Genomic DNA, 12,824 nt, shown 5'->3' on the forward strand with positions numbered 1-12,824 from the left:
CTCTCACTCGCCTCCTCTCGGCCTTCCGAAGAGACGTGCTGTCCGCTTCGCCCTGAGGCCTCTGCTTATTCTTGTTGACCGCGGGCTAAGTCTCTCCCCAGAGGGCCTGCGAACGAAGCATGCGGCAGCGGCTGTTTTTCTTACAGCCCGTGCGACTTTTTTTCACGTGTCTGACTCTGTGTCTGATCCCCACCCTCGGCGCCTACCCGCGCTGCCCTGCGAGTGTCGTCGTCTGGGCGTGTGCCGTCCTCTCTGAATGCAAAACCGTTTCCCACTGCCTGTGTCTGCGCCGTCGAGGCTCCCTCGACTGCGCACAAATGGAGACGTGAAACCGGATTCCCGGTGGCCGCGCGCACATAAAATACAGTGCAGAGACGAGAGGCCTCTTCCGCAGGGATAGGACGCCTCTGTTGTCAGTCGTCGATTCTGAATCGTCTTAGATTTCCTCCTCTGCGCTTCTGCTTCGAGGGTAGCCGCCCCGCTGCAGCTCGTCATCGAATTCTTGGGCCGCTGCGCCTGGAGCAGGCCTGGCTTGTGACCTGCAGAACTCCGTCTCTGGTTTCTCTTGTGGTTTCTCTGCGGTTTTTCTCCGTTTGTCGCAGGTAGCTTGTCATCTGCGTTCCCTCACTGTCCGTCTGCTGTGCTCGTCTCGTGCTCTGCGTCTCTTCTCCAGTGCCTGCCTGTGGAGCTTCTAGGCGTCACGTGTCGGCGGCTTTTCGTCTTTCCTATCGCTGCTGCGTTCCTGTGTGTGGCGCGCTGCAGAGGCGTCTGCACGTTGTCCATTGTTCTGTTCTCTTTTTTGGCTAGGGGGAGAGCCGCACAGACAGGGCAGCGCCATGGCAGAGAAGCGGAAGCTGCAGCAGGAGGTGGAAAAGACACTCAAGCGTGTCGAGGAGGGTTTGGATGCGTTCAACGACGTCTGCGAGAAGATACACGGGCCTCTGGTCAGCTCGTCGCAGAAAGAGAAGCTCGAGAACGAGTTGAAGCGCGAAATCAAGAAACTGCAGCGGTTTCGCGACCAGATTAAGACCTGGCAAACGTCGTCAGACATCAAAGACAAGGCTCCACTCGACGAGGCGCGAAAGAAAATCGAACGCGAGATGGAGAGGTTCAAGGTCTGCGAGCGCGAATCAAAGATGAAGGCCTTCTCCAAGGAGGGCCTCGCAGCCAAGACGAAGCTCGACCCGCAGGAGGAAGAACGGAACCGCCACCGCGAGTGGCTGAACGAATTCATCTCCGCGCTCAACACTCACGTCGACGCACATGAAGCCGAAGAGGAACTGCTTCACAGCAATAAAAAGGGCAAGCAGCGCGACCAGGCCAATACAGAGCGCCGCCTCAGCCAGCTGCAGCTCTATGTGCAGCGGCATCGCTGGCACATCAACAACATGGAGTTGATTCTGCGGAGACTCGAAAACGACTCTCTCGACCTCTCCGTCATGGACGAACTCAAAGAAAGTCTGGAGCTCTATATTGAAACCTTCAGCGATCCCGACTTCTTCTTTGACGAAACGCTCTACACTGCGCTCAACCTCGACGCGCCCGAGGACAACGCGAGTGAAGTCGTCAAGGACTCTGAGGAGGAAAATACAAACTGTATGTGTCCAGGGTTGAGGGTGGCTCTCCGTTGTCGTGTGCGCAGAATGTCTCGCCGGTCTAGAACGCGCATGCGCCAAAGAGAGTCCATGGAGGGCGGCTCATGACCCGCCGCAGGTTGACAAGCGGCTGACTTTCGTCTGCCCGTCTCCGCATGATTGCGCAGTCGAACTCGTCGTGGGTCTCTGCTGCGTGACTAGTTCCGCCCAACCAGTGTGATAAGCATCCTCCTCGCATATGCATCGCTACACACACTCACGTGAAAAATGTAATCAAACCCCAGTATTCGCAGCCACGCGTGACTACGGAAGGGGCGCCGCTTGTGGCGCTGTGTGAACGCGTGCGTGAATATTCATCTAGACAGCAATCGACACATGAGCCGGGCCTGTGCGCGTGTGTGTGCGTGTATACACGTCTATATGCATATATATATATCCACTTATGCATATATACATGTAGATACACATCTATGTAGGCCTCGGAAGTCGCATTTTGTGCGTGTGTTGGGTGTTCTTATGCAGCGGAACCGTGCGGAGACGCGACGCCTCCCAGCGGCGCGGGGAGTAAAGAGGCCTCCGGCGCGGGCGCGAGCCCCACGAGCACGTCAAGTAATCCCCCAGGCGGGTCTCAGCGGACGGGCCGCCTTGCCGCTGGATCTCCGGCAGCTGCGGGCGAGACAGGCCGCAGCAGCAGCACACAGAGTGGAGTCTCTACAGCGAATCGCGGGGCGGCGTCCTCGACGCGCGCCTCTCTGGGAACCGGCGGCGCCGCTGCGGGGCCCCAGAAGGGCGAGAAGGCGGTCGGAGGAGGCGAGAGTGGTCAGAAGGCCACGCAGGCAGCCGGCGGGGCTGAGAAGGGCGCCGGCAGTGAAGGCGCCGGAGCGTCCTCCGCGGGCGCGGCGGCGGCGGCGCTGAACGGCATGGCGACGAACGCGGCGGGCGGCGCGCAGAAGAAGGGCGCCGCAGAGAAGGCGGGCGGAGAGAGCGGGGCGACGGGAGGCCGCAAAACAAGTCACGAAACCGACCGCGCAGGCGCCGCCTCGCCCGCGCAGGTCTCCGCGAAGCCGCGGTCGGCTTCCCCTGGCGCAGAGAACGACGCCTGGACGGGGAGGCGCGCCGCGGGGTCTGCGTCGACGCCCCCCGCTGCGGACCCCGCGCTCGCAGGCACCAGCCGCTGGGTCACCGTCGCCGGCGCGGGGGCCTCCGCCGGGTCAGCTGCCCCGAAGGGGACTGCGGGTGCGGAGCCAGAGGAGAGCCGGAAACGCGAAGAACTCGAGAAGGCGTCAGGCGCAGCGGGCAAAGACAAGCGCGCAGCCGGCAAGGCGCAGGCCGTAGGAGGAGGAGAGAGCGCTGGCGCCCAGACGGCGGGGGCTGCGGCCGCCGTGACCGGGGGGTCGACGGACCCAGCTAGCGGTCGAGGTCAGCAAGCCAAGGGCGCCGCGGGCGCGGAAGAAGAGAGAGTCGGCGGCGAGGATGGCAGAGAGAGAAGGGCGGGCGAGACCGACCAAGCGACTTCAGCAAAGTCCGCAGAAGAAGACGCTGAAGGAAAATCCGCCTCGGGACTCGGGATGCCTGGCCTCCAGGGCAACTCAGGCAGCTCACGTAAGCAACCCGCACACACAGAGGAACGCTGATTTCTCACAGCGGCGCACTCTCCCCCAGGTGACGCATCCGAAACTCCCGTGCCCGTCTCACTTGTTCAGCCTCTCGCAGGACCTGTGTCCAGCGCGTTCTTCGTGCAAAAACTGCGTAATGGAGGCAGCGGGAGGGCCGTCCATCGTGTGTGAGGCCCTCGTTGCACGTGTGTCACCTTTTCTCGTCTCTGCTGCAGTTTCGGGCATCGCGGCGCTGGTCGGCTGCAGCCAGGCGCACTGTCCTACGCGCTCCGATGGCGAGCAGACGCAGGGCGGCAGCGTCTGCGGGCGCAACGCTGCGTCGGCGCTGGGCTGGGGGGCGAACGGGGTCTTCGGGGTGGGACCTGGAGGCCCCGGGGTTCGTTCGCTGCCGCCGCTGTCGCCGCAGATCCCCTGGACGTGCGCGCCGGAGAGCTTTCCCGACACCCCGTTGGCAGGCTACGACACTCGGCAGCTGTTTTCGCGGTTGGACCTTGACACTCTCTTTTTCGTCTTTTACTATCAACAGGTAGGCTGATCGAGCTGCCAGCGCGAAGGAGGGGGAAGAGACGTGCAGCAAAGGACGAAAAAGGGATGCGCGAGCAGAGGGAGGTGAAGCAGCTCCGGAGGGCGACGCCTTGAGTGCTGGCGCGGCGGCTGGGGTCGGGGGAGACACGAGGGGAGAGAGAGCCAAAGGCGCGCGGCGCGTGTCGCTGCATGTCTGTGTCGCGTTTTGTTTCCAGGGGACGTATCAACAATATTTGGCAGCTCGCGAGCTGAAGCGCCAGTCCTGGAGATACCACAAGAAATATTTGACTTGGTTCCAGCGCCACGAAGAGCCGCGAATCACGGCGGACAAATACGAGCAGGGCACGTACGTCTACTTTGACTACGACTCAGGTATGGCAAACATTGGAGAACACGTCGCCTCCGCGGGTAACGGACAAGACTCTCGCGTGGAATCCACACAGTCGCAGGTACCTCTCTGCTTCTGCTGAGGCGTGAACGGTCGAGTTCGAAGGTTCAGAAGAAAAAAGCTTTTCTCTCGCAACTGTGCAGTCGCGGCGGCGCGTGGAGCGGCGGCCTGGCAGCTAGGCTGGACCGCCATGCCGCGCATCTGTTTACTCAGTGGTGAACTATCATTTTTGCAAGCATTTGCCTCTGCCGGCGCGTGGCGCCGGCGCCGCCGTCTCGCTGACAGAGGCGGTCGAGGCGTGGAAGGCTTGGCATTTAGTCTGGAGAAGTTGAGGCGTTATTGTTTCTGTGCTTGCGGGACCTCGTTTTGAATTCACCGTGATCTTTTTCTGAGTCTCTCGCGCAGGGTGGTGCTCGAAGATCAAGCAAGACTTCACATTCGAGTACTGTTGGCTCGAGGACGAGCTCGCCGTCTAGGGCTGCGGCGACGCGCAGAGAGAGAAGCCAGACACCAGCGGGACATCTCGAGACTGCGGAAGCGAGAGAGGGAAGGCGATCAGAAGACGAATGCAGGCAGAGCGAGGAAGGCGCGGGATGCAGCGAAGGAGCGCGGATGCAGCGCCAGCAAGCAAGGAGAAGATAGGGGGAGAAGGGCGACGCAGAAAGAGCCGCGCATGCGTGGCGGTCGTGCGCCTAATCCGGCGCGTGGAGGGCTGCGGTAGACGAGAAAAACTCGACAGAGGGGGCGGGAGACGCAAGAAAACGACGCGTCTCTCAGGCGCTGGCGCTCTGCCTGAGAGCGGCGCAGAGAGAGAGAGCAGCCTCGGGCGTCTATTGGAGGGTGAAGAACTTCGGGCGCGTGAGTTCGTCCTGCTCGCAGAGAGACGCCGTGAGGCGAACTGCAGGGGGGGAGGTTTGAGGGAGAGGAGGCGCGGCTGTGTTTGCTTGTCTGCGGAGAGAGTCTCCAGATAAGTGACATACCGTTTTCATCTGCCGGTTTTTTGTGTCAAGCGTTCGGGTGAAGAGGAGCGCGAGAGACGTTGAGTTCGGCCGTCGGTCCGCTGCCGCGAGGACTGTCGGCGCGTGTTTCCTTCGTTCTCTTTGCGCGTCTTGTTTTTTCTGTTTCATTCCGTTCCCTTTTTCGTCTCGAAGTCCCGCTTCTTGTTCGGTTTCCCTGTGCAGTCAAAGGTCGCCGTGCGGGTGCCGCGCCGAGAGATCGACAGACACCACCAACACGTAGACGTTGTATTTCAATGAAAATATTGCGGAAAATTCGGAGCGCAACTACATACCTGAGGGTTTACGGTGCCTCAGTTTTACTGATTATCTCTTGCTGTCGTCTCACGCGCGTTCCGTGGGTTCTCTCTTGGTCGAGTAGCTCGCTCGAGTCACTGCAGACTGACAGATCCGGCTTCGCACCAGTGCGGCGAGAGGGGGAAATGGCTTCGAGCCCAGCCCGCAGACGCTCCAAAACCACGAAAAATCTGAGACACGGAAACAAAGAGAGCTACGCACTTCAGAGAGTAGTAGACACTGAAGACTAGTAGCTACGCTCTTCAAGAAGTCTCATACAAGAAACCCAGATAGCTGTCCGTCTTCCGCTCTTCCGCCCTGAGTGCGATCACTCTGGGCAACGGTGTGGCGGTCCGCTTTGGACCCAAGGGTGGGTAGCCGGCAGCAGGTTCTACACGGGGGTCGGCTACTTGTCGAGCGAAACACGTGTCTGCGACTGCGAGTATGCATGTATTTGTGTGGGTGCAGAATTCGAGCGCGGGTGATTTGGCACGGAGCGCCTTGCTCTCTGTGGGCACGCAGTTCGGCGAGACAGAAGCGAGAAACGACTTCATGAAAGCGCAGTTCAGGCGCGAGGCACTTTGCTTGGGGGCATCTGCGAGGTGTGGATGTGCCCCTGAGGGCGCCGCGCAGTTTTCAAGGATTTAACGGATGAAGCCAAGAGCGTGGGTTCGCGGCGAGACGGAAACAACAAAGCGGAAGTCCCACCGAATGCGGCAAAAGAGCTCGTCGCTCTTCTCGCTGGCCGTTCAAGTTCGTGGTCAAAGAGGAACAAAAACAACGGGCAAAAGCGTCAGAAGCTGCCTCCAGGCATCGAAATCCGCGACGAACGCCAGGCTCTCCAACAAGATTCTACCCAACAAAAACCATGAAGGCCTGCTTTCACGACAAAAAACTTGTCGGCTCCTCCGCAGCCAGCAAAACCGGGCCTCGTCGGTTCAACGTGAAGAAAATGCAACTCAAGAGACTTGTTGACATCGGCACGCTCGAAATACACTCAGAAACGTTCAGAGGTGGAGCAACTGAAACGCGCGCCGACGCCTCCTCCATACAGTCACGCCAGTCTCACACGTGGGCGCCCCGCTGCGCATCAAGATATACAAAAGCACAGACATGAAAGGCCGCGGCACAGATTAATGCCTCTCCGCGCGGCCGTCGCCCTGCTTCTCGTCTCCCTCTTCCTCTGCGGCCCTGTCGACGTGTTTCCGTTTTCATACACGCATGCGGAGCTGCGCAAGCTCTCCTCGCGGCCTGGCGGCCTCGCGTCTCAGTCCGCCTCCTCCGCATGCATCCGTCGTCCTTCCGCCGCAGTCGATTTGCGAAGCTCATCGACGCGCGCAGGGCTCTCAGACCACTTCCCTCGCTGACTTAAGCCGCGATGAAATCAAGTTGCCGCCTCCGCGCGGAGAAGCGCAGCCGCTACGAGACGAAAGAAGGGCGGCCTCGGAGACTTGCGCGAACCGAGCGAGCGCGAAGTCGCAAGAGGAGACTCCCAGTGAAAACGAATCGTAACTCCGCCTTCACTGCGCTCTGCAGACCTGAAACGCTTCAAATATTTCCGTACGTCTTGGAGACAGCCTGCGAAGAAGCCAGAGACAGACAGCGCGGAGAAATCTTATCGCAGGATCTGAGAAGAAGCGGAAGCAGCTCCGAGGCAAGTACAATTTGAAAGCTTTGGCGCGCTCTTTGAGACCTCCACAGTGAGCGGGAAATTAACTGCGCCTTGAGCGTTCAATCGCTGCGTCGATGCCTCTGTCAATCGCGCTTCGCGCACTGTCCGCCGCGAGAAAGGAATTTCATACGCTGGAGTCACCATATACATGCAGGTGTATACAGCTCGACACACATACAAGCAGGCAGAAGTGCATCCATAAGCGATAAAAAGCATGAAATGGGCAGGCGTTCAGTGCGCTACGCGGTCGTAGAGATGTATTCAGGCGTAGGAAGGCCCCTAATTTCTATGCATGCGACGCAGGACACAGCCAAGAGTATCAGCAGAAGCGGGGAGATACGGGAACCAGTCGGCGAGACGCCTCCATCAAAAAACGGCCATAAGGTTTTCAAGTACTTCAGCGGACTCACTTTCACTGCGTGCGATCCATGGCGCTCGAGCTCCGTCCACTGAAGGCAAGGAGGTCAACGCAGACGTGAGGCATCAGCTGCCTTGCTGCCATGGACGCAACAGATCTACTCGCGGATTCGAGGTCACGTCTCTCCTCGCGCAAATACTCTCCGCGCCGACCTCCGCCTCTATTTTCCGCTCGCTAGTCCTGCCTGAGACACACGGCGTCTGCCTCGAGTTTGTCTATCTACCATTCCCCCTTTCTTTCCCCTCCTCCCCCTCCCCCCTCCTCTCCTGTCTCTTTCCCTCTTTTTCTTCCTGGCTCTCTAGCCACTCACTTGAGAGGAGCTGACGCTCGACTTGCTTCCAGAGCGCACGTAGGCCTCGGATTTGGCACGAACTTGATGGAACGTGAGGCTGCCGCTGCGCGTGAGCTCCTGCGGCCTGCCGGCGGCGAGCGCAGCCGCAGCCGCAGCGGCTGGCGTCGTCGTCGTCGCGTGGTTGGCGGCGGAGCCGCTGAAAAAGTGCGACGGGGCGTAGTAGGCGGGCGTGTTGCTCGACGTGGCGCCGGCGGTCGGGCTGACGCGCGCGGGCGAGGCGCCCGCCGGCGGCGCGGCTTGGTGCTGCGCAGAGGAGACGAGGGTCGAGGTTGGGTACGCCGCATAGCGGGACGCCGCGGTCGCGGAGGTAGTCGCGCCGCCCGCCGGCACCCCCGAGCCCGCGCGCTGCGACGCATGCGACGCGCTCAGGTAGACATACGAGGAGGAAGGCGAAGAAGAGGCCGCCGGCGAAGACGCGGCAACGTACGCCGCCGCAGGATAGGACGGATACGCCGCCGCCGCGGAGGCCTGCGGCGAAGCGGCTGCGGTCGCCGCCTGGGCTGCATAGGCCGCGTGGGCCGGCGCGCCGGCGGCCGGGGGACTTGCGCTTCCGGCGCCCTTGGCGTAGAGCGCCGAAGACGAGCCGCTCGCCGCGGAGCGACTGTTCGTGCGCTGCGGCGGTGATCCTCCAGAGGAAGCGGTGCGCGGCTGCGACGAGGGCGTCCCTCCGGCGGGCGCCGCGTGGGCTCCCGACGAGACGCGGGTGCCTGAAGAAGAGTGATGCGACGAGGAGTGATGCGACGAGGAGTGATGCGACGAGGAGTGGTGCGACGAGGAGTGGTGCGACGAGGAGTGGTGCGACGAGGAGTGGTGCGACGAGGTGTGGTGCGAAGACGACGAGGAGTGATGCCGCCCCGAGGAGGACGCCGCGAGACGCTGACGCCGCTGGTCGTGTTTCTTCTTGATCACCTCCGAGTACACTTTGTCTCGGTAGTCCTCCACAGAGTACCTGCAAGCGAGATTCGAGAAAACAAAACTAAAAAAACAAAAAATGTGGAAAAAACAGATGATGGATTCAAAAGTGCAGCCCCACGAGGAAAACCCCATGCCCAACACTCAAACACGTCTCGCACAGGCACCAGTGGAAAGCGCGCTTTGAACAAAGAGATGTGACGGAACAAGGCAAAGCATTACACATATTGTACGTCGCACACGAGAGGCACCGTGATTCCTCTAATGAGCGGCAGACACAGTTTTTCTTCTGAAACGCGCGACGACCTCCTCGCACGGGAGCGGCCCCGCTAACCCGCACGGGGTCTGAGGCAGCGCATCGCCCTCTGCCGCAAACGCAGAGACGCAGATGAGAAAACGAATGGCTAGACGACGAGAGACAGTCACGCAGAAACAAGGAAAGAAGCGCGGCTTCCAGCGCAGCTCGCGTTGTCTATCCATTCGCTTTTCGCAACTTACTTGGTGTTGTCGTCAATCGGAATCGTGATGATTTTTCCGCACACCGGCTCGTCCTCTGGGCTGTGGAACTGCCTGATGTACGGGTGCTGAAGTCCCTTCTCTGCGCTGAAGAAAAAAAGCAGAGAAAAAACACAGATGTCTGCACACATCCGCAAGTACTCACATCCACACTTCCATACACCCATACCTGCATAAATAGATGGACGATGTAGCCGTATGCAAGCGCAGAAGGCGCGAGTGGCCCTAGGGGTAGTGTCAACCAACCCGCAGAGCGTTGCACGAAGAGACACACACGCATGAATAGACTTGCATACACACAGTTTGCATGCAAGTATGGACGACAGAACCGACAGACGGCGGCGCGGCGAGACATGCAGCACGATTCAATCACAGATTCTCAGGACGAGATCGGTCGCCAAAGGCGAGACTTGAATACCTGATGCGTTTGTTGGGGTTGAACTGAAGCAGCTGCTTCAGAAGATCAAGAGCCTCGGGAGAAGCGTTCGGGAACGCGTCTTTGAAGCTCCTGAAAACGGAGAAACGAGAGACAGCACGTGGATAGACTGAACAAAGAGATAACAACACTGGACAGGGGCAAAAGCGAGAAACGCGCTGAAGGGAGAAGAAAGAAGGCCTCAGGACTGAGGACATCTCTTGGAATCTTGACAGGACTGGGCACCCGCAGGGACGGAAGGCACCTCTGCAGGACATGCTTTAACGCTCGAGAAATGATCTCGCCACGCGGCGCGTAACTTTGCCTTTAGCCTGCCACGCAAGCCTTACTTGACTTTTCCAAGAGGCAAGCTCTCCATCATCGTCGCTGCAAACGGAGATTTGATCGCGTCGATGTCCTCTGCGCTCGGTCTGCCTGTGAGAGTCATGATTCGCTCGAGCTGATTCATCGTGGACGTCCCTGTAAACGCGCAGCAGCAGACGCAGACTCAGGCGCACGAGAAAAATGTATGGAGCAAGGAGCTACGAGGGAAAAAGAATGGAAGAAGATGCACAGCGACACTCGCGCACGCGCCGGCGACCGCGTGTCTGAGCCGCCTGCAAAGGCCGAGAGAATGGACGTCCCTTCTGCCGCCAGTCTGCAGCTGCGTACGACCAGCACGCCCTTCAGAATTCCTCTGCAGTCCAACGAAAACGCGCGCGCAAAAGAGATTCAGGCTCAAATAGGCACGTGTAAATACATACACATACATACATATGGATATATATATATGCAAATGCACACATATATAACATGCAAGTATATATATATATATATATATATATATATATAAAGATTGAAAGTGAGTTTACACATATACATGTATACTCATTGCATGCAGTCACCTGGAAAGATTGGGCGCCCCGAGAGGAGCTCGCCGAGAATGCAGCCCAGCGACCACATGTCGACTCCCTTCGTGTAGCAAGTGCTGCCCAAGAGGATCTCTGGCGCACGGTACCAGCGCGTCGCCACGTAGTCCGTGAGGACTGGGTTTCCGCCGTCCTGGCTGGCTGCCTCGTTATGAGCGACGGATCGCGCCAAACTTAGTCAAAACACACAGAAAAACAAAAATCGAGGATGCATGCACGGACGACGCATGCACATGCTGCGAAGCGCGCCCGTGGCGACCGCCGAGATGCTTCACCGAAGCGCGCAACAAATGTACACGTACGCAAAAAAACGATACATACAGACGTAAATTAAGGCAGGATTCGCGGGAGTTGCGCGCGGCGTCTTGGCAAATATGGATGCAAGAACCGATGCGATCTCCGGAAATGAAGGACTCACCCAAAGTCGGCGACCTTGACGTGGCATTCGCTGTTCAGGAGGACGTTGGACGGCTTCATGTCGCGATGAAGCAGCTCTCCTGCGAACGAAGAAGACACAATCACAATGCATGCATCTCTCCGCAGGCGAGGTCCGGATCACAAAACGCTATGGACTCACGCCCGCGTCGCTCTCATCAATCTATCCGCGTCCACAACGCAGCGAAGCGATCCAGCAGCCTTCGAGCTAAGGGCAAAGACGCACACCTCGAGTGAAGCGACGGACGGCGTGGACGCAGACGGCTCAGCTTATAGACGGATAAAGAGAGAACAGAGTGAGGCCAGAGGGCGGCGTGTCAGCGATGTTCGCGAGGCAATGCCGAGGCTTACCCGAGTGCATGAACTTGATGGCGCGGAGGAGTTGATAGACGATGTACTGCTTGTGGATTTCCTCGAGAATATCCGCGCGAATCACGGCGTGGAGATCGGTCTCTGAAGCAGAAAAAAACACTTGCGGGAGCTGAATAAGGCCGGCAGCGTGCTAAGGGCCGCGGCGCCCACCGTCAAAGGAGAAGCGCTGTCCCTCCTAAGGCTTTCCCGTACAAGACACATGTGCATCCCTCGCAGCACACGCGGACGTCGCCGAACCCATTCTTCAAGGCTGTCTCAAGCCCGAATGTGTTCAAAGGGATGACAGCCTCGGGAGCGAAGGAATCCGAACGCAAAGACTGGAGAGGAAACACGAAAAATTGAAAAACAAGGAGCCAACCGCGCCAGGCAGAGGTCGCGCGGTTCGCCTGGCGGCAACTTATCCACAGGCAATCACCGTGCCTCATACAGGCCTGTAGATCAACTATATACGCATTTGAAGGTACAGCTCTAGAGGGAGGTCTCACCCATGTAGTCGAAGACGAGGTAGATGTCTCTGTCATTGTCTGCCTTCAAGACGTTCATGAGGCGGACGATGTTGTCATGTCCTGCCAGCTCCTGCAGGAACATGATTTCTCTGAAGGTGCGCTGCGCGTCGGTGGCATTTTGGAAGGCATCGAAGATCTTCTTCAAGGCGACAGTTTCGTTCGTTCGGCGGTCTGTGCTCTTCCACACAATTCCGTAGGCCTGCGAGGCAAACGCACACGCCGCCACAATCGTCCTCAATTCTCCAGAGGAGACAGCCCTCACAGAGGTGCCTGCTCGCGCAAGGGACAGCGAATCAATTTTCTCTCCCGGCTTTCGGTTCACGGTCACGTTGACAAAGTGTGGATCGATTCTGCGGCGTAAGTCAAGATGAGCACTACAGATGCGCACACGTGGAAAGAGCCAAAATCTCGGCAGAGGCAGGCCTTCCTGTCTACGCATGCGCGGATGCTCAAATGCAGTTCTTCAGGCACATCATCGCGGAAACGTTCCCATACGTATGCGTTTCAAAGGCGGAACGCACGAAACGCATCACCAGATGCGGTTGCCTGCACTGCGGCAACCCCAGGCTTGTCTGGAGGCCGTGGGACTACCTGCATATCATACACTTCTATACAAAGCATAATTATACGAATGTGGATGTGTCTATGTATGTGTGTAATAGTAGGGGCAGGTGTAGTTATGTATGTATGTACGAAGCTACGTGTTGCACCACGGGCACTGAAGGGAACATCCACGATGAAGAGCGGGCACTTTCTTGTCCCCGTCGACAGATGCACGGCTAGCGCGGCCGAAGGAGAGAAATCACGCAGCTTACCCCTTTGCCTAGCTTCTGCAGAATGTCGTACTTCCGCAGGACATGTTTGTCCACCTCGTCTGTCAT

The 12,824-nt window shown here is 58.7% G+C and overlaps 2 protein-coding genes across 2 annotated transcripts; one reads left to right on the forward strand and one right to left on the reverse strand.

Moving 5' to 3' along the window:
* Positions 1 to 836: 836 nt before the first annotated feature.
* Positions 837 to 4,600, forward strand: BESB_008690 (Not1 N-terminal domain, CCR4-Not complex component protein; the record flags this gene model as incomplete). The annotated part of the gene is made up of 5 exons (XM_029359623.1): positions 837 to 1,596; positions 2,118 to 3,197; positions 3,427 to 3,737; positions 3,952 to 4,108; positions 4,530 to 4,600. The coding sequence occupies 5 exons, from the start codon at positions 837 to 839 to the stop codon at positions 4,598 to 4,600; spliced, it is 2,379 nt and encodes a 792-aa protein (XP_029222536.1).
* A 3,204-nt stretch (positions 4,601 to 7,804) lies between these two features.
* On the reverse strand, positions 7,805 to 12,824 carry BESB_008700 (putative cell-cycle-assocaited protein kinase ERK7; the record flags this gene model as incomplete). The annotated part of the gene is made up of 9 exons (XM_029359624.1): positions 7,805 to 8,807; positions 9,269 to 9,373; positions 9,705 to 9,794; positions 10,052 to 10,181; positions 10,607 to 10,803; positions 11,049 to 11,127; positions 11,417 to 11,518; positions 11,923 to 12,142; positions 12,759 to 12,824. 9 exons carry the CDS (start codon positions 12,822 to 12,824, stop codon positions 7,805 to 7,807), a joined length of 1,992 nt encoding a protein of 663 aa, XP_029222537.1.

This window comes from Besnoitia besnoiti, chromosome I (genome assembly GCF_002563875.1).
Source record: "Besnoitia besnoiti strain Bb-Ger1 chromosome I, whole genome shotgun sequence".
NCBI classification, from domain to species: Eukaryota; Apicomplexa; class Conoidasida; order Eucoccidiorida; family Sarcocystidae; genus Besnoitia; species Besnoitia besnoiti.